The 21,485-nt window shown below is 44.6% G+C and overlaps 1 protein-coding gene and 1 pseudogene across 4 annotated transcripts in view; both read right to left on the reverse strand.

Annotated features, from left to right (window-relative positions):
* STK32A (serine/threonine kinase 32A) overlaps positions 1 to 21,485 on the reverse strand; it is a 312,631-nt gene that overhangs the window by 50,144 nt on the left and 241,002 nt on the right. For all 3 annotated transcript variants that reach the window (XM_082252874.1, XM_082252876.1, XM_082252875.1), the window contains exons 10-11: positions 7,472 to 7,597; positions 2,062 to 2,190 (exon numbers count right to left, since the gene is read on the reverse strand). In XM_082252874.1, coding sequence (XP_082109000.1) covers positions 2,062 to 2,190; positions 7,472 to 7,597 — 255 coding nt within the window. The remainder of the gene's footprint in view (positions 1 to 2,061; positions 2,191 to 7,471; positions 7,598 to 21,485) is intronic.
* Positions 10,288 to 11,463, reverse strand: LOC309552096 (glutaryl-CoA dehydrogenase, mitochondrial-like; annotated as a pseudogene). The gene has a single exon. The product of its transcript is annotated as a glutaryl-CoA dehydrogenase, mitochondrial-like (transcript).

Raw genomic sequence — 21,485 nt, forward strand, 5'->3', positions numbered from 1 at the left:
TGCCAAAAGTACAAATACCTGGTTTAATTATCATGGTATCACTGTGCTTGATTGGCCAGCAAACTCATCTGACCTAAACCCATAGAGAATCTGTGGGGTATTGCCAAGAGAAAGATGAGAGACACAAGTTCCAACAATGCAGATGAGCTGAAAGCCACTATCAAAGCAATCTGGGCTTCCATATCACCTCATTACTGATGCAGTAATTAATGCAAAAGGAGCCCCGACCAAGTATTGAGTGCATACTATACTGTACATGGACATACTTTTCTGTACATTTCTGTATTAAAAAAATATTTCTTTTATTGGTCTTATGTAATATTCAAATTTTCTGAGATACTGAACTTTGAGTGTTCAAAAGCTGTAAGCCATAATCATCAAAATTAAAAGAAAGAAATGCTTGAATATATATCACTCTGTGTATAATGCATCTATATTAAATATATGAGTTTCACTTTTTGAATTGAATTACTGAAATTAAAAAACTTTTTGATGATATTCTACTGTATTAGATACACCTGTATGTAAAAGGACAGTTGGACATGCAAGCACATTCCCATAGCCCTCAGGCATTCCTGTTTATCGTTGGGTAAAAAAATAAATCATCTGGCTTGGCTAGATGTTCCTGTTTAGGAGTATGGAGGGAAGGAGGTGGAAGAAACTGGCAGCAATGGAGGATGCCATCTCAATGCTTATCACAGGGGAAGGAATAACAGTCTAGGCCTTTTTTCTAACAAACTATAGCACAAACTTTGTGATTGTAATTTTTTATACGAGCAGACTGAACCCATGACCTACTATAAATGCTTAAGGGTCTCTGTTCAGGTTATCAAATTCCGATGAGTTGGATGCCGCTTACCAGCGAGGGTGCAAGGTGGGGGGAGGCCCGCCCAGACAGAAAGCACACTGCAGCTATAGAAAAATAGCCCAGCCGTCGCACACCTTGCTCAGCCCAAGTGGTTAACAGGTAAAAGCAGCCTCAGCTCGATTCATCCAGGCCTAGACGTGACCTGGATGATTAGAGCTGAGGCTACTTTTACCTGCTAACTACTCAGGCCGGGCTAGGTGTATGGTGGCTGAGCTATCTCTTCCTATTTCTGCAGCCTGAACCTGTGTTTGCTTTACACCAATGTTTCTCAACTCCAATCCTCAAGTACCCCTAACAGGTCATGTTTTCAGGTTTTCCATTATTGTTCACAGGTGATTTGATCAGTTTTACTGCCTTAGTAATTACTACAGCTATTTCATCTGAGGGAAATCCTGAAAACATGACCTGTTAGGGGTATTTGAGGAGTGGAGGGAAAAATTTCTTTATACTTCCTAAACTGCAGGCACATATGTAGCATGGTCAGTCCTGTACAGCTCCCTGGTGGCCTCAAAGTGTAAGCAATAAAACCACATTTGGCCCTGCTCTTGCACCTCCCCAGGGCTGTTCATCACAAGAATGAAAAAAAATTATATTTTGGGAGGTGGACCTAAATAAGCAGTTAAAGTGATTGTTAACAATCGCCTTGTAAAACAACCAATTCAGTTTAAAATTAAAATGACATGCAAAACATTTGTGTATAGATATAAAGAAACCATTATAAATACCTTTTTTCCCCTTTTTTCATAAGTAATCACATTCCCTCTTTTCCCTCTGTTCTCAGCTGCATAAGAGCTAGGGGAAGAAGAAGCAGCAGGACATTGAACTTTCCAGTGAATGGCTGTGAGGTGGGGTGTGTCAGGACAAGTCTGATCATTGGAGAAGAGCAGGCTGATTTCCCAGCATAGCTAGAGAACTGACTACAATGTGTTCTCCTGCTTAGTGGGGTCAGTTTTTCATAGGAAAGCAGAGAGACTGACAGGAACACCAGGGATTTCACAAAAAAGAAGCAACACAAAGATATCAGGATACTTTCTCATACAAGTACATGGTACAACCTATGTGTTGTGAGTACGGTACCACTGTAAGGGAGAATTTTCAAGTTTCTTGGAGTGCAGCTTTAAGTTCAGACTTATAGACATATGCAGTATATTTTATGACTGCCTACAGAGCTACAGTGCAAGTGTATTTCTTACCAGAGCAAAAGGGCTTTTCCCATTTTCTTTCACTTTCTTGGCTAGTCTCTTCTTCTTTTTGTGTAAAGGTTTGGATTCTAGAATCATTTCTTCAAGTTCAAAGGTTGGGTCACAATTAAGACGCCCCTTCTGTTATTATAGGGTAGTTTAAGGTAGATAGTTAAAAAACAAATAGTAGTGCGATAAAATAAACTGCAAAGAAAGCAAATAATGTACACAGGCAATGTGTAAAATCCAGTCAAATACACAATTAAAATATAAGTCCTTTATGACTCTTTTTTGTTTTAATCCTATAGAAGTTCTGACAAAAGACCATCACATTTCATATACAGTATAAATTCAGCCAAAAAAAGTATTACAGCCAACCAGTAAATAGGTGAGGATGTTAGACAGACTCCAGGTCAAAGTTTTGAAAATAAAATGTATTTTTACACAGAGTTTAAATCAGGTATGGGTATTCTCCACAAACAGGTTTTATGTAGATTTTATGGAATACCCAATCAGTTGAATATTCCAGAAAATGAAAATTCCAGACAATTCCTGCATATCTGACAGATATCATGGCTGCATACATACTTAAATCCAAAGCTGCAAATCTGCAGTATTTGAAGACAGTATGTAGAGCAAGATTCTGATGACTGAACTGGCGCAGCCTTGCTTAATCCCCTATATCCTAAACCCAAAAAAATTGAAATTTTGGCTTACCTGTAAAATTGTTATTTTGGAGTACATTATAGGACACAGGATCTTAGTCTTAAATTAGCCCATGAAAGCCTATGAAGCATTGACAGATCTGATCCTTAACAGGAAAGGGAGGGACCTTATCAGTGGTGGGATTCAGCCAGTTTGCACTGGTTCCATATAACCGGTTACTAACTTTCTGCAAGTTCGCAGAACCTGGCTGATCCCTCTGCGCGTCTAAGGACGCGCAGTACAATTGGGAATGTCCCGCGCTCGGACCGCGCAGCCGCAGACGTGGCGGCCGGGGAGCAGAGCAGTGCGCCCAGACCCGCCCATTCTGTGACAATAGCGAATGAAAATTCGCTATTGTCACACGATTCCTCCTCCTGGCCAATCAGGGAGCGGGTCCTCCCGCTTCCTGATTGGCCGAAAGGCAAACCCCGTGCCATTGGACGAGGAGACGCGGGGAGCCGGGGACTGAAGAGAAGCTGCGTGACCATCCGTGAAGTAAGTGCAGGGGTCTCGCGGGGGGATCGCTGGCACTCTGCAATTATTGGGGGCAATGCTGTGGCACTCTGCAATGATTGGGGGCAATGCTGTGGGCACTCTGCATTGATTGGGGGCAATGCTGTGGGCACTCTGCAATCATTGGGGGCAATGCTGTGGGCACTCTGAAATCATTGGGGGCAATGCTGTGGGCACTCTGCAATTATTGCAGGCAATGCTGTGGGCACTATGCAATTATTGGGGGCAATGCTGTGGGCACTCTGCAATTATTGGGGGCAATGCTGTGGGCACTCTGCAATCATTGGGGGCATGCTGTGGGCACTCTGCAATCATTGGGGGCATGGTGTGGCACTCTGCAATCATTGGGGGCAATGCTGTGGGCACTCTGCAATTATTGGGGGCAATGCTGTGGCACTCTGCAATTATTGGGGGCATGCTGTGGGCACTCTGCAATGATTGGGGGCAATGCTGTGGCACTCTGCAATCATTGGGGGCAATGCTGTGGACACTCTGCAATTATTGGGGGCAATGCTGTAGGCACTCTGCAATTATTGGGGGCAATGCTGTGGGCACTCTGCAATGATCATTGGGGGCAATGCTGTGGCCCTCTGCAATGATCATTGGGGGCAATGCTGTGGGCACTCTTCAATCATTGGGGTCAATGCTGTGGGCACTCTGCAATCATTGGGGGCAATGCTGTGGCACTCTGCAATGATTGGGGGCAATGCTGTGGCACTCTGCAATGATTGAGGGCAATGATGTGGCACTCTGCAATCATTGGAGGCAATGCTGTGGTCACTGTGCATTGAAAGGGGGCACGCTGGTCTCTCTGCATTGAAAGGGGGGCACGCTGGTCACTGTGCATTGAAAGGGGGGCACGCCGGTCACTGTGCATTGAAAGGGTGGCACGCTGGTCACTGTGCATTGAAAGGGGGGCACGCTGGTCACTGTGCATTGAAAGGGGGCACGCTGGTCATTCTACATTCAAAGGGGGCACGCTGGTCATTCTGCTGGGAAAGTCGGAACTGGTTACTAAAATTTTTGAATCCCACCACTGGACCTTATCCCTCAGACTGTAGGCTCTGGCATCAGTTTCAAGGCTACTGGGGTTGATGCTGCAGACTCCCATCTAAACTGTAAGCTGAGTGAAAACAGATAAAATCCGCTGACCCATTCCCACTGTGCTTATGATCTACTATTGAAATGTGGAAAGGACAACCCCAAAGGATAACTTACAACCTGTGCTGTAGAGCCTACACAGTCCTGGCGGGATTGAGGGTGTGCAGGCACAGAAGAAACACAAATAGAGGAAAGGATTGGGACTTTAAATGAGGTGGAAACCAGAACATTGGAAAATATGAGCAATGAAAACATTTTATTGCTATACACCAAGGATGTCATAAATTTTTCAACCATACAGTACTCCATCGTTACCCAATAATTTTTTAACGCTTAAACAAATAGTCTGGTGCGCTATAAGTATGACCAAACACTATGATGTGTAAAAACACGATATCTCTGTGCATAAACCAATAACGTGATCCAAATACATGTGGATTAAATAAAGCTTAATAATGACAAATGCCTAAATGAAGTCCACAAAAGTCCATAGTGCATAAAAAACACAAATGCTTCAGTGAAGATTGAAATGTGAATCCAAACGTGAACCAGGTGATGTTCAATATGACTACTGAATAAAGTGCAAGTGAACCCCACCACCTTTCGGGGTATCCCCTTACCAGACAGATAAAAGTAAGGTGCAATGAACTCCCCCAGAGTCTCTCTGTATAGTGGACTCGATCCTGCACTCTTATTCACCCCGTGATAGAGACAGGTATATCAAGCCTCTTACCAGATGAATATTGTAGAACGCATGAATGTATCCCGTTGGGGGACCTTCCTTCCACCGACAACAGCACACCAACCCGGGATATCTCAGAACAAATCTTCTTTGACTCCTGCACTTCTCCATGATGTTCCACAGATTATCCCCATAAATGAAAAATGCGGCCAATAGTGCATTCCCTTAATGACTATATTAAATAAAATAGCAGTATGCACTTACATCGATAAGCTGAGATAAAGCCTGTTGCCAGATACCCTTGGTATCCGTGGCCGCCTGCAGTGCGGACCGCGTATGTCGTGAGTGATGGCACGCCTCCTCACTGACGCGTTTCCTTCCGAGCGGACTTCTACTGAGATAGGAGGGCTTATTTTTCATTTTTTAATGCTTATTTACCTTTTGTACGTTTATTGTATTTTTGTGTATTATTATATACACGATACAAACTAGGTCCATGACTGCTGCAGCAAGTTGATGATTCAGCATTCATTGCCATGGTGTACTCTGCAGACTATCTATAATATGGCAACAATGGAATAATTATGGACTGTGTGGCATATACGGAGTGCCATCAGTCCCTATACTCTTGGTATATACATATAATTGGTGTACCTGCACATATATCAGACTGACCCAAGTGTTTTGATTGTGTTGACTATACATGAATTGACATTTCATATGTTGTACTTTGTTAATTGTTGGTGTATAGCAATAAAATGTTTTCATTGCTCATATCTCCCAGCGTTCTGGTTTCCACCTCATTTAAAGTCCCGATCCTTTCCTCTATTCAAGTAATTAGGGATGGGGGCACATTTTTCTGTGCTCCGTTTAAAGTCCCAACCTCTCGTTTCTCTTTAAGAAGAAACACAAGACCTATGCAGGAGTGACATGGCGGAAAATGGTGGCAAATTTAAAAGAAAAGTGATCATCCTCTTCCTGGCAGGATTCACGTATGGTCTTCAAGGAGCAGCTAGGATTCAACTGATCTGGAAAACTACTAAATGGAGGCTAAAGTGGCTATAGGCAACTACAGATAAAAAGAACAAGGGTTTGCTCCTCCTAAGGCAGAGAGAGAAGCCTTCTGTACAGGACAATTTCAAAACAAGGAGACTTGCTGGGAGCAGGAGGGGCCATTTTGGGGCTGTCCTTATAACTTTGCCATTGTACAATAACCTGTAGGCAGCATAAAACCCAATGGTCTAAAACTAAGATCATGTGCCCTGTAATGTATAATTAAGAAACAGGTGTATGGGAAAGAAAATAATAGAAGAAAAGGTGTACATAATTATCATAAAACAATTTTGTTCTTCACCTGTCCTAAAATTAATCTGCCCAACAAGAGACATATTAATTGTAGAGCAGACTGTAACAGAACTCAACTGCACTGTCTAAACGCAGACTGCCATTGCCAAGTACTCAGTGATAAAAAAAATCAGTGGTTGTGGTGTCCTTAATTTCGAATTCCCAACACTTCGATAAAAATCTACAAAGAATTTGCACAAATTATGCAACAAACAGTACTTTGCAGATACCACTGATTGATTGTTAGTTCAAAAATATATACTGAACAAAATTATAAATGCAACAATTGTTTTTGCCCCCATTTTTTATGAGCTGAACTCAAAGATCTAAGAAAACCGGGATTCATCTGTGAAGAGAACACCTCTCCAAAGTGCCAGACGCCATCGAATGTGAGAATTTGCCCACTCAAGTCGGTTGCGACGACGAACTGCAGTCAGGTCGAGACCCTGATGAGGACAACGAGCATGCAAATGAGCTTCCCTGAGATGGTTTCTGATAGTTTGTGCAGAAATTCTTTGGCTATGCAAACCGATTGTTGCAACAGCTGTCAAGGTGGCTGGTCTCAGATGATCTTGGAGGTGAAGATGCTGGATGTGGAGGTCCTAAGAACTTGCGACATCTGGGGCATTGTGCTGTGTGATAAAACTGCACATTTTAGAGTGGCCTTTATTGTGGCCAGCCTAAAGCACACCTGTGCAATAATCATGCTGTCTAATCAGCATCTTGATATGTCACACCTGTGAGGTGGATGGATCATCTCGGCAAAGGAAAAGTGCTCACTAACACAGATTTAGACAGATTTGTGAACAATATTTGAGAGAAATAGGCCTTTTTGTGTACGTAGTAAAAGTTTTAGATCTTTGATTTCAGATCATGAAAAATGGGGGCAAAAACAAAAGTGTTGCGTTTATAAATTTGTTCAGTGTATTTGGAACCTCACCAGATATACTTGGCTTTACATTCCAAAATGTGGGGCAACAATGAGATAGGATGCCTCTAACTGGTTACTTTACACGTGATACATGTAATTTAGGTGACTTTTCAGAATCATTAGAATCCCTTTCCTGTAATTCTTACCGTTGGTGTAAACGCTGGGACAACTTTTTTCTCTAGAACTGCATCCCAGTTAACATCCGACAAGCAAGGAAACTCCTGAATATCTTCAAGGCATGAAAATCGCTCCTCTGGATTCCTATCTAAAAGCTACAGTACAAATGCATATTTTATTTAATCAGTTAATTATAGAATTTTTTTGTGAGAAATTAAATGGTACAATTCATAAATATCTCCTGACTGAGCCTTATGTTATTTTACTGTTCTAAGCTTTATACTGTAATTATATATAGCAGCTGCACTGTGTGAGTTTTGTCTCTGAGGTGATTATGGAGTTACTGGAGTCCTTTCCAAGTGTTCTATTTGAAAAATGCAAACATTTTATAGGTAGTGGATGAGAACTTTAATAATAACAATCGGTTTTTGGTTCTCTTTCACGCAATATCAGGTGTTGCATATATATTCCTTGCCACGCTTCCCATGTAGGATGGCCTATTTATTTAAATGGGGTGCCCTACACACAACAAACACAGAAAAGAAGTTGCACCTATTTGAACGTCAAGCATTTTCTATATCTGCAAGCTTTGAACTGCGTTTAGGCTCTTCAAAAAAAAAAAAAAAAACAGAAAAAAATCACAAATTGTTTGGGGTGCCATTAAAAATGATTGGCATTCTTTTGAGTTTTTTTCTGCAAATTGTAAAAGCATGCAAATTAGCACAATTTTGCGCATAGTCATTTGCTACTATAGGGTAAATGTGGACTAAGTACCTGCACTTTATAGATTTTGCAGACACTGAGGTAGTAAATGTGTTTTGCACTAGTACCTTATGCATACCAAGAACCGAATTAATATTAGATTATCCAACTGATGAGAACCAAGCTTTTCCAAGCCTGGTAATATTTTTTGGCAAGTATTTGTTGTTCTCCACAGTCTCCTATCATTTCCTGGTAACGTTGCAGGTATTTCCCAGGAATCTTCTTCTTGTTTCCTAGGAAACCTATCAGCCATCTGACATATGTCTCCCACATATATTCAATTGCCCACTACAAGGTCAGAAACAGTGGGATAAGATATAAAAAAATAAAAGGTTTTGTGCCAGTTGGCCCATTATGCATTGTGCACACTTGAAAATAGCAATGGTTGTGTTATTTTACCACTATAAAATAACACAAGCAAGGACAAAATATCAAGCAAATGTCACAGACATGCTGGGCTAAAAACAGGACAAACACCAAAGCTTTGCTTTGTGAATTGAAGGAGCAAGCAGTCAAATTCAAAGGATGCGTATAAACTTGGGTAATTTATTTTTTTCACAAGTCAGAAGCCTCAATTCACAAAGCTGTTTTTCTTTTTGATATCGCACCTTACATAAATCACATTACTAAAAGGCTCAAATCGCAAAGGTGCATAACGCTTTTTTTTCCTGCTCTGTAACAGCTCTGTGGTGTTTTAACAATACTAATTTTAGTAAGCCACTACCAGATTTATTTTAATGGCTGTTATAATAAAATCAATTCAAAATCAATTCACAGAAGATTACAACACAGGTTATTACATCAAAAAATAACATGAACTTCAGACCAATAATAGCGGTGAGTTTAAGTACCTTTCCATTGAGAAAAGCAAGTAATGAAGCTGTTCGAGTTGGTGATAAAACACCACATTGTCCCAATTCACAAAGCTTTGCCATTAGGATAAGGGTCTTTACTTTTAGCCATATGACTTCATTATGAGAAAATAGGGCTTCAGCATTTCAATTTCATGCACAAATATAAGGATTACACACGTTTGTGATATTTAGATTTGTGAATTCAACATTTTATGTAGAAAACTATCATGATAAAATTAAGAATTCCCAAAGCTAGTGGAATGCTAAGCAGCTCTATAAAGCATATCACTGTGCTTTAAAAGGATGCCCTTTAAAAAAAACAACAAAAAAACAGCACTATGGCCATGTTAAGGCTACACCACTCCTTTATAAATGGATCCCACTGTGTCACGAGTTTTTTTTTAATTTTCCCCTTTTCCTTTCTGTGAAGTAAACAAAAAAATAGACTAATAAGGGGCTGTTTGGAACAAGAGTCATTTTAAGCTCAATGAAACCTAAAACCACCTAGATGTTGCCTTCCTCTGAAATTACAAGTAAATGAAAATTTTCAATTTTGCACATCTTTAGTGTTCCTTTTATACCTTTGGAATCTGGTTTATTTATGCACAATAATCATGTATTGTATACATGATAATACTGGTAAGCAGAGAAATCAGAAAAACAGTAAAGGTTCTTATTGTCAGAGTTATAGCATTCCTCCTGTAGTGCATAGCAAGCCGTGGTCATTAAAAGATGCCAGAAAATTGTAATACAGTCTTGCAATACAGTAAAATGTTGAGAGGTTCTTACGAGCAAGAACCTATTTACATTATTACATTGTAGTACCATTCATTATAAATGGCACCACAATGCACTAAGGTAAAACGAGAAGGGAAGGAGAAGGAAGAAAGAGTCAGAAGGAGAGGGAAGAATGAGAGGAAGGATGAAGACGAAGAAGGGAGAAATAAGAAGGAGAATGATTATGATGATGAGAAATTGGAAATATGTAGGGAGGAAAGATACATTTTTAACACAAAAGCATACAATTTTGATTGTAAAGAATTTTATGGTCTAGTTGAGTGACAATCAGAATCAATAAATAGCAAGTAATATCAATTGTGTCTGCATGTCCCTAATGACATTTTGGGATAAAAACTGCATTTTCAAATGTGAACTATGGCAAAGTCCATTGGGAATCCTGCTGTACTTTAAATGGCTTAGCTAATGAAAAACCTGTTATCCGGTGTAGCTCATCCCAGGATCAAGGCATGGACATGATGTTTACCTTCATATGTGTTCACAGCCTCCAGGTTCATAAAACATCTGATTATGTGGTACTTCTCACAAGCAATATCCAAATCCACATATGTTCCTCTTTTAAAGAGAGAGAATTTTTTCCCAGCTGTAGGGGGGCTGGCAGACCGATGGTGATGTCTGTCAGCATACATGCCAGCTTCTTCTGAATTAGCTGGTTCTTGGCAAGTGGTACATCAAACTGAATTCGGTACACTTTAGCTTTATGGAAACAGAACTCTGCTGCACCCGGTACACCCCAAGGTATCTACATCTAGTGTTATTCAGACAACTAAATATCCCACCCCATCCCAGGCACGATGGGCAGAACGTTTTCCTCTGGTATTTCCACATCATCCATCAGAATCTTACTAGTGGTGAAAACTTTCCCCTCAATTTTGGGATAGACAGACCCTTTGTTCCTCTATCTCTATTAGGAAGCTGTGAACTTTGCCATCCTCATGCACTGCCCACAAAACACACAGGTCTGCAATGGGGGAATAAGTGATCCAGATTTTGGATCTGTTAAATGTATTGGTTTTGCTAGTTGGGTTGAATCATGCGCTGGTCTCCATTCCAGCTGGGGCACTGCCATGGTTTGATTCTGTGAGGCCAAAACAGCCCAGCAACTCTCCTCTTGCTAATCTGGGCAGATATTTTTGTTTCTCTTCCTTTGACCCATGGGCGACAATTGGATGTATAACCAACGAGGACTGAACACTCATCGCTGAGAGGGAGGTGCTGTCCACCTTCTCCACCTCCCTCGCCAAGAGCACATATGCCCCATAGGAAATCCCGGCACAACCATAACCTTTAACTGTAGACCCCAGGACACCTAGCTCTACCAGTTTGGATATAATCTCCTTGCCAAATAGCCATGAGAGTTATGGGCATTAGCTTCTCTTGGCAGTAAACTCGGAAGCAGTCTCTAATCATGATCTCCTCCTCTGTCAACTGAGAATTGAGAGAGCATCCCGCTAGTCAAACTGTGTCCGGGCCTTTGTGTTTTCCTTTTCATTCTGTATGCTGACATCTTTCTGCTTGGCGGCTGTGACCTGTGCCCTAATCACACACACCTGGGTGCCATGGCTCACATTTCTTGAAAGGCATAATGAACTTCCAGTTAGTGACATTATGGTAACTTCCTTGCTCCTCTCTGGCTGCTCCGCTGCTTATTGGAATGCCACTGCCAAACTGTAACCTTTTTATTTTTTTCTGCAGACATTACTGGGTTCTATCAATAAAAATGGCTACATTTTTCTTCAAACTGAGTCTACAGTTTTCTGATATTTTTTTTAGGAGCCTTAAAAAGGTTGTAAACCTGGGTGGAAAAAAAAACCCTGTAAGACATAGGCATAATGAGTTTGTATGTATCGCATACTAGCTCATTATGAAATACTTGCCATAAAACTAAGCTGTCTCAGGGGTGCCTGCAAACCACTGAGACGGCTGACATCTTCCTGGGTGTTACTTCCTGTGCTGTGAGTGATCGGAGCCGTAGCCGTACCTTCAGAGCGCATGCACCGATGATGTCATTGGAAGCACACACTCTAAATATCACCTAAACTGTGCAAGTGTCAGATCACTGGGTGGAGGCCGATGTGCTGAGAGGGCTTCCCTTGCAGCTCGGTGCGAATCACCCCTGGAAGTGAGACAGTAGGTGACGCGACCCAGGTAGCACTGGATGCTTGTGGTGGTGCAGGTGGATGGCTGAGAGGGATATCCGGGTCCCTTCTGAAAAGCTCCAGTGAAAGCAAGCAATGCAGTGGTAAATGCCAGGCCGGGGTCATACACGTGTGGTCAGTCCAAGTAACAGCAAGCCGGGGTCAGTACACAAGTTATCAGGCAGAAGCAGATCCGTGGAGCAAGCCGGGGTCGGTACACAAGTTATCAGGCAGAGACAAGTCCGTGGAGCAGGCCGGAGTCGGTACACAAGCAAACAGGCAGAGACAAGTCCGTGGAGCAGGCCGGGGTCACAACAGGAAACAGGAAGCTGACGATAATCCAGCACTGGATGAGAGGGTGAGCGATCCTTAAGAGGAGGCTGGGTTAGTACGATGTGCGACATGACGCACGCGCATGCGCACTCGCCTAGATGGATTGTAGGCTGCACAGCGGCGTCTGAGTCCCTGACAGTGCCCCCCCCCCCCCAAAGGGCAGCCTCCGGATGCCCAACTGGGCTTGTTTTTCAGGGAACTTGTCATGGAATACTTTTATGAGTTTAGGGGCGTGAATGTTACTTACAGGTTCCCACAAATTGTCCTCAGGGGGGTAACCTTTCCATTTGATTAGGTATTGTTTAGAATTACCCTTCTTCCGACAATCCAGGATGGACTCGAATTCCGATTCCCCCTCCACTGTGATTGGGGGTGGAGGCGGCTCTTCCCTCCCTGGGAAGGGACTAGGCACTGCAGGCTTCAGCAGGGAAGCATGGAACACAGGATGAATCTTGTAGGAGCCTGGCAGGGCCAGTTCAAAGGCCACAGGGTTGATGATCCTCCTGATCTTGAAGGGTCCGATAAACCTTGGTCCTAATTTCTTAGAGGGGCATGAGATCTTTAGGTTGATTGAGGAGAGCCAGACTTCATCCCCAATCTTAAATGCAGGATTTTCTTTTGTACTCCTGTTGAGCTTTTGCAATGTTATCCTGTAGCAGTCGATAATTGGTTTTAATGGTAGTTATCTGATCCTGTACTGCAGGAACTAATGACTCAGGTAAGATGTTGGGTAAAAAGGAGAGATGGAACCCGTAGTTTGCCCAAAACGGAGTCTGGTTAGTTGCAGAGTGCAAAGAGTTGTTATATGCAAACTCCGCGCAGGGAAGAAGCGGGACCCAGTTATCTTGAGAGCAGGTACAGAAGCAACGCAGATACTGTTCAAGGGTCTGATTGGTTCGTTCGGTTTGCCCATTATTCTGCGGATGATAGGCAGACGATAGGCAAACCTCAATAGACAGAGATTTACAGAGTTCTCTCCAGAACTTGGAAGTGAACTGAACACCTCTATCTGAGACTATACTGTCCCGGAGTCCGTGTAGCCTGACCACTTCTTTTATAAAGGCATCGGCTGTGTCAACTGCAGAGGGTGTGCCCATCAGGGGCAGAAAGTGAGCCATCTTAGAGAGACGGTCTACAACCACCAGAACGGTGGTAAACCCTTCCGAGGGTGGCAGTTCCACTATGAAGTCCATAGAGATTCCCTTCCATGGTTGTTCAGATATTGGCAGTGGTCTCAGTAGACCCCAGGATTTAGTTTTAGCTCCCTTATTCCGCTGGCACGTGACACATGAACTTACATAGTTGGTACAGTCCTGTCCAGATTTGGCCACCAGAAGAGACGCTGAATGAGCACACACGTCTTCTTGACCCCGAAATGGCCGGCCAGCTTGTGGTCGTGTAAGGTTTCCAAGACCCGTAGTCTAGCTTGTGCTGGGACAAAGATCTTTTCACTGTACCATAAGAATCCTTCTTGTCGTCTCAAGGAAGAGACACCCGGCTCTATACATTGAACGGAAGCTTGCTGGATTGCTGACCGTAAATCGGTCTGTATAAGTAAAAAATTTTGAGCCGAAAGAATGGTATTAGGCTCAGTCATATTTGGAATGTCTGGAAACATCCGGGAAAGGGCGTCTGCCTTCCCATTCTTCGATCCTGGTCTGTAGGTTAGGTGAAAGTTAAATCGAGAAAAGAACAAGGCCCATCGGGCCTGACGGAGTCTCAGGTGTTTAGCTGTCCTGAGATACTCCAGGTTTTTGTGGTCTGTGTAGATCATGATGGGATGAGCAGCCCCTTCCAGTAGGTATCGCCATTCCTCCAAGGTGCATTTTATGGCCAGAAGTTCCAGGTCCCCCACATCATAGTTCCTCTCAGGAGGAGTCATTTTCCGGGAGAATAAGGCAACGGGGTGAAGAAGGGCCTTTGGGCCTAGACGTTGAGACAGAATTGCTCCAGTGGCTATTTCTGATGCATCTACTTCAAGCACATAGGCTATGGCTGGGTCAGGATGCTGAAGAATAGGTGCCGAGATAAACAAGGTTTTTAACTTGTCGAAAGCCATTTGAGCCTCTTGTGACCAATGGAAACGGACCTGTTGACGAGTCAGTGTAAGATTCTGGTACCTTCGGTACCCTTCCAGCCCATTTCTTCCGCATTGCGTTCCACCATTTAGGTAGGTGGAACGCATATAGCAACCTGTCCCTTTAATTCTCATGACGTCATCACTAGGCGCCGCTCTGAGCGGCTATTTCAATCGCCAGCTTTCACTCACAAGGTGTTCGTGCAAACCGCTTGTTATACAGCCTTGTCTGACGCTGCCGAAGCCTCCAGCTATTTCCTGTATCTCGCTACTGATCCTGTATCTCGCTACCTGATCCTTATCTCATTACCGGACCCCTCATCTCTCTAAACCAACTAGTGATAAGTACCCCACAGGGGATTCCTTCCTATCAACTTACACTATCTACTCTTGCATACTAAAGACTGTTGCTATCTATGCACTACTATTTCTATCATCTGCACTGTTACATAGATTGCTAGCTCTTGAGTCTACTACCATCTATATCCTTGCACTGAGTTAGCAATTCCTGTACACTTCATCTGCTGTCCCCTACCACCTGTTATTTGTACATGATTGCTAACCTATCTGCATACTATCTATCACCATCTGCTACACTCCTGAACATTACTATTGAGTGCCTATCATTGCTATCACTACTCACGCCTGTCCTTTCAGCACATCACCTCTATACTATCGTATACAACCTATAACTCCAGGAACATCTTATCTGAGTGCCTGTATATTTGCATGCTGAGGCAGGCTGGGCCACAATGATGAGTCTGGAGAGTTGGATATGGTGATTCAACACATCTCTACACGACTACTGAGTGGAAATTCTGCAGCTGCAAATCCAGTTCACTAAACAAACGCCGGAGCGTTACAGTCAGCTGGGTAATAGGTGAAATAATTGTGGAGAATCCTTTTATAAATCTTCTATAGAAGTTGGAAAACCCCACAAATCGTTGGACCCCCTTCTTATCGGTGGGGGCTGGCCATTCCAGGATGGACTTCACCTTTTGTGGGTCCATGGAAATGCCGTTGGTGGAAATAATAAGCCCCAGGAATTGGATGGAGCTCTTTTCGAACTCACACTTTTCTGCCTTTACATAAAGACCATGTTCCCTTAGGGTAGACAGTACTCTCTTAACATGGACCCGGTGGAGCTCGAGGTTGGGAGAAAAGATGAGTATATCGTCCAGGTAGACGATGAGAAAGTTATCCAGAAATTCCCGGAAAAGATATCATTGACCAGATGTTGGAAGGTGGCCGGAGCATTACATAGTCCGAAGGGCATGACCAAGTACTCAAAATGGCCAAAACGAGTTCTAAAGGCCGTTTTCCATTCATCCCCCTTCCGGATGCGGACCAGGTTGTAAGCTCCGCGGAGAACCAATTTTGTGAAGATTCGGGCTGAGCGGAAACGTTGGAACAGTTCTGGAATAAGGGGTAGAGGGTACCGATTTTTAATAGTGATCTTATTAAGTTCCCTGTAGTCCACACAGGGTCTGAGGGTACCGTCCTTCTTTTCCACAAAGAATATGCCCACTCCTGCTGGTGAAGAAGAGGGGCGAATAAAACCTTTTTACAGGTTTTCATTAACATAGACTCGGAGGGTCTTCAATTCTTTTTCTGACAGAGGGAATATCCTCCCGAAAGGAATCTCTGCACCTGGAAGAAGCTCGATAGGACAGTCGTAGGGTCTGTGCAGAGGAAGAGCTTCGGCCTTTTTCTTGTCGAAAACGTCTGTGAATTCCCCATAGACTGTGGGGACGTTTTCGGGAAGATCCGATACTGGACCGACGGCCAGGCAGGCAGCAGGGATATTGGATCCTGAAGGAAGGCAATGATTCAGACAATAGTTAAAGGTAAAGGTGATCTTTTTATTAACCCAATCAATTTGCGGATTATGGGCCTGAAGCCAAGGAAGTCCTAAGATGATAGGAAACATAGGTGAGGACAGGACATCAAAGTAAAGGAACTCTTGGTGATGGGAGTCCGTTGTGGTGAAGATGGGGTGTGTCTATTCACTGACTGGTCCAGAACTGGGCAGGGTGTCATCCGCTAACAGGATATGGAGTTGTTGCTTCTTGGCTTGCAGAGGGACACCCAATCTCTTGGCTAGTGAGTGGTCCAAGAAGCAGCTGCTTGCCCCAGAGTCAATGATTGCCAGGAGCGGAATCTTCTCTTCTGCTACCTGTAGGGAGACAGGGAGAACCAGATGAGCAGGGGATGGTTTGGCAATTTGACAATTTAGCAGAGGTCGGGTGTAGCACTTACTGGGCCTTACTGGGCAGCTGCGCAAAAAGTGGCCGGATTCCCCACAGTAAAGGCAGAGATTGGCCTGGCGTCGACGTTGCCTCTCTTCAGGCGTCAAAGAGGAACGGATCAGCCCTATTTGCATAGGCTCCCCCTCAGGTCCCGTGGTGGCGAAAGGCCCAGGATGCTATGAGGCAGCAAATGGAACCTTGGGCAGTACCCAGGTGGGTCGAGCCCCTTGAAGACGCTCTGAACGTCTCTCAAGCGCCTGTGCAGCTGAATCGCTAGTGAGATCAGGTCTTCCAGAGATGCGGGGGCCTCTACCCGAGCTAGTTCGTCCTTAAGGGCTTCAGACAGTCCGTGTCGGTACTGGTACTTAAGGGGTGCCTCATTCCAGTCCGTGTCCGCGGCCCATCGGCGGATGTCTACGGTGTAATCCTCCACAGGACGTTTATTCTGCTGTAGGGCGTGCAGAGCGGATTCGGCCGTGACTGTACATTGCGGATCCTCATATAGCTGGGCCATGGCCTCAAAGAAAGAGGTCACGGAATTCAGGGCTGGACTCTTTTGCTCCAGGAGGTTATGAGCCCAGATCTGGGGCTATTCAGCCAACAGAGAGATTATAAACCCCACTTTGACCGTCTCGGAAGAGAAGGTTCTAGGTTGATGTGCCAAGTACAGAAGACAGGCGTTTTTTAAAGACCTGAATTTTCTTCGCTCCCCATGAAAGCGTTCAGGAGTGGGGACCCTGGGTTCAGGTGCGGTAGCCGTAACTGGTCCTTGCAGAGAGGTGACAGGCACCGAGCTGGCAGGAGGTTGATTGGGGTTAGCAGGAGGTGGTGAGCCTGCGAGATTTAATACTCGACCCTCCAGCTGGAAGTAGCCATCCTGCAGTCTTTGACCTGCTTGGGTCAGACTGGAAACTTGCTGACACAGTGCCTCGAGCTGGGAAGCGCCTCTGTCGGCCTCTGACCTGGCTGGATTATACTGTCCGATCACTGGGTGGAGGCCGATGTGCTGAGAGGGCTTCCCTTGCAGCTCGGTGCGAATCACCCCTGGAAGTGAGACAGGAGGTGACGCGACCCAAGTAGCACTGGATGCTTGTGGTGGTGCAGGTGGATGGCTGAGAGGGATATTCGGGTCCCTTCTGAGAAGCTCCAGTGAAAGCAAGCAATGCAGTGGTAAATGCCAGGCTGGGGATCATACACGTGTGGTCAGTCCAAGTAACAGCAAGCCGGGGTCAGTACACAAGTTATCAGGCAGAAGCAGATCCGTGGAGCAAGCTGGGGTCGGTACACAGGTTATCAGGCAGAGACAAGTCCATGGAGCAAGCCGGGGTCGGTACACAAGCAAACAGGCAGAGACAAGTCCGTGGAGCAGGCCGGGGTCACAACAGGAAACAGGAAGCAGGAAGCAGGAAACAGGAAGCTGACGATAATCCAGCACTGGATGAGAGGGTGAGCGATCCTTAAGAGGAGGCTGGGTTGGTACGATGTGCGACATGACGCACGCGCATACGCACTCGCCTAGATGGATTGTAGGCTGCACAGCGGCCTCTGAGTCCCTGACAGCAAGTTTTGGAGGTATTCACAGTATCTACAGGTACGCCTTATTATAGGTTTTCCTGTAGGTACAAGTAAAAAGGGAAGATTTACTTCCTCTTTAACTTTTGCCTCTTGACAAATGTCTGAACTACAACCTCACGCACATTTAGCAAAATGTTTATGCTCTTCCTAAACCCAGTCACCCATGCTCTATCATTCCATTACTATTTAAATGGCCAATGCACAGCCTGACCATTACATTTCAGCCAGTGGGATTGGGTGATAGAAGTTTTTTTTTTTTTTTGAAGAAACTTTATTGGAACAAATTAACGGTACATGGATAATGCAGGTAAATCAATAAACAACACATTTTACATCTTATGAGGGTCAGATGCCGAGCAAGAATAAAGGCTTGTGACTGACCGGGAGGAATAACATGGTACAGTACATGAGGTAAAACATTGAAACTTACTAGAACCCTAGTTGGATGGATCTTTGTCATGCGTCAGCTCTTCAGCCAAGTAAGGGAGTTAAAAAGGAAAAGGGGGTGAAAACAAAGGATAAAAGGGGGGGGGGGATCGAACCAAACCTACAGTAACTGAGCCCTACCCAGGGATAGTGTATAGGAACGTATCCAACTATCAAATTCCTGAAAGAGCTTCTGAAAGAGTGGCGGGTAGATCAAGGTATAAATGGATGATGGGATTTTGCCTATTTTGATATCTAAGTATGTGATATGGGAGGATGCCAAGGTGAAGGGTGAGGATGAGACACAGATGGGTTTATGTCTGCTACCCAGGGGGAGAATTTCACTTTTGCGTAGTTGATCCAAAGACCAGAGCAGAGTTTAAATCTATCAAATATAGATATAATAGTATGCATGTCCGATGAAGGGTTTCGGGTAAAGATTAATACATCATCCGCAAAAAGTGAGATGAGTTCTTGAGAACCGATTAAAATACCATGGAGTGGCGCGTTCTCCAACAGGTACCTGGATAGAGGTTCCAGGCCAAATTGAAGATCAGCGGGGACAGGGGGCAGCCCTGCCTCGTACCCTTGAATAAATGGAATTCCTCGGTGAGAGACCCGGCCACCCAGAGCCTGGCCGCAGGAGAAGCATACATGGCTTTGACAATGTGCGTAAAGGGCCCTGAGAAGCCGAAAGATGCCAGTACCATGGATAGCCAGTCGAAATTCACATTATCATAGGCTTTCTCCGCGTCCAGGGTAATGATCGCCAGATCTGCCTCCGAGGATATCCTAGCTTGGTCCAAGGCCAATAGGACCTTGCGAAGATTCGAGGCAGCCGATCTGCCCTTGGTAAATCCGGATTGTGCCGGATGTATCAAGGAAGGCATAATCAGGGCAAGCCTGGACGCAACTATTTTGGAGAGGATTTTAACATCCAAATTTAAAAGGGAAATCGGCTCCAAGGGGTCTTTCCCTTTCTTAGCCAGAAGCTTAATTATAGCTTGATTACCTGTGGGGGGATAGGAGCCGCCGGACCAGATGGCTGAGTAGACCTCAAGCAGGGTAGGTCCGACTATCTCTAAAGCATTTTTGTAAAATTCTCCTGTAAGGCCATCTGGACCGGGAGCTTTGTTTGGAGCGAGAAGTTTTATAGTATCAGTGTTTCTAATTGAGTTGGTGATATTTTGGGGAGGACTACACTGTCTAGAAAAAAATGGGCCTGGCCGGCGTCAAAGGGGTAAGAGGAATACAGGGATGCGTAGAAACCTCACATAATCGACTTCACTCCCGGGGGAGTGGACTTCACCATGCCCGAGGAATTTCAGAGGGAGGTTATATGTGTGGGTTTATAAGGGGCCCCGCACAACCTCGCCAATAATTTACCAGCCTTGTTACCAAATTTGTGTAGTGTGGCTGAGAAGTGCGCCGTTTAATAGATTCTAGTTTGTCAGCCCAAGTGTCAAAGGCTTGCTTGGCAAGAGCCCACTCCTGTCTGTTTACGGGGGAGTCTACGGATAACAATGTGAGTTGAGCCAAAAGCAGGTGTTCACTAGCTCAAAGATAGCATTTGGAAGCACTTTTTCTATAGGCTGAGGCGTAGGATATGATTTTTCCGCGTAGGAAAGCTTTACCAGCCTCCCAGAACAAATTGGGCTGTGAGGCATGGGATATATTGGCCGCCAAATACTCGTCCCATGCCCGAGCCAAATAGGCCTGGAAGTCTGAGTTATTGTGCAGGTACCCTGGGAATCTCCATAGATGGGAGTCTGCTTGTTTATAAGGAGGGTCCAGTATTAAGGAGATAGGGGCATGGTCACAGATAACAATGTCGTGTATCTCAGGGTCTTCAATCCTATGGATGACATTGGCTGAAGAGAAGAAGTAATTTATTTTCGTGAACACGTTATATGGGTGAGAGTAAAAAGTGTATTCTCTGTCAGTGGGGTGGTGAAGATGCCAGACGTCCGTGAGGTGGAGGGAATCCACTACGTTAACTAAAGGGTTCAGGATAGGGGTGTTGGTTTGAGTGGCTTTGGATCTTGTCAGGGATTTATCTAAGAGCGGGTCCATGGGGGAATTAAAGTCACCGCCGATGAGGTGGGTAACGTGAGGAAATTTGAGTAGGTGCGTTAATAGGTCCCTATAGAAAGACAGATCAGGAACGTTGGGGGCATATACATTCGTCAGTAGTATTTCTCTATTGTTCAGCTTCAAATGTGCCGAAACGTAGCGACCACTGTCGTCTGAGGAGAGGGACATTAGTTCGCATGATAGTCTCTTATGAATCAGGATCAGGACTCTGGCTTTACGCCCCAACGCCGCCGATCCAACTACCGTACCCACCCACAGTTTTTTCGTACGGGAGAAGTCTGCTAAGGACAGATGGGATTCCTGAATTAGGACAATGTCAGCCTTAAGCCTCCTAAGATGCCTTAAGATCTTCATCCGTTTAATGGGGGACCGTAGACCCCTGACATTCCAATAAAGAATCTTCATGGAGGGTCAGGAGGGCAGGGGTGTGGTGCAAGGAATGGCAGCATAGCATATTTAGGGACGGCAGGGAGGTGTAATGGTGAAAGCGTAGGTGCTGTAGGTAAGTGTCGGAAATTAGTCAGGTTGTGAAACCAAGTGTAAACGGATTCCAACCGTGGAATCAGTATGGAGGGTGGGGGGGGGGGGGTAGCAACCCAGGGCAGAAAAAAAATAAATCTAATAAAGGAAACATACAGAAGAAACTGGAAAAAACTTTGTGGACCTCACTTTTTTCCGAATGCTGTAACTGTGATAGGCGGCGTAGCACTTGGCACAGACGCAGGCTGGCCTGGAGA

This window comes from Pelophylax lessonae (genome assembly GCF_965119305.1).
Source record: "Pelophylax lessonae genome assembly, chromosome: 4".
In the NCBI taxonomy this organism is placed as follows: Eukaryota; Metazoa; Chordata; class Amphibia; order Anura; family Ranidae; genus Pelophylax; species Pelophylax lessonae.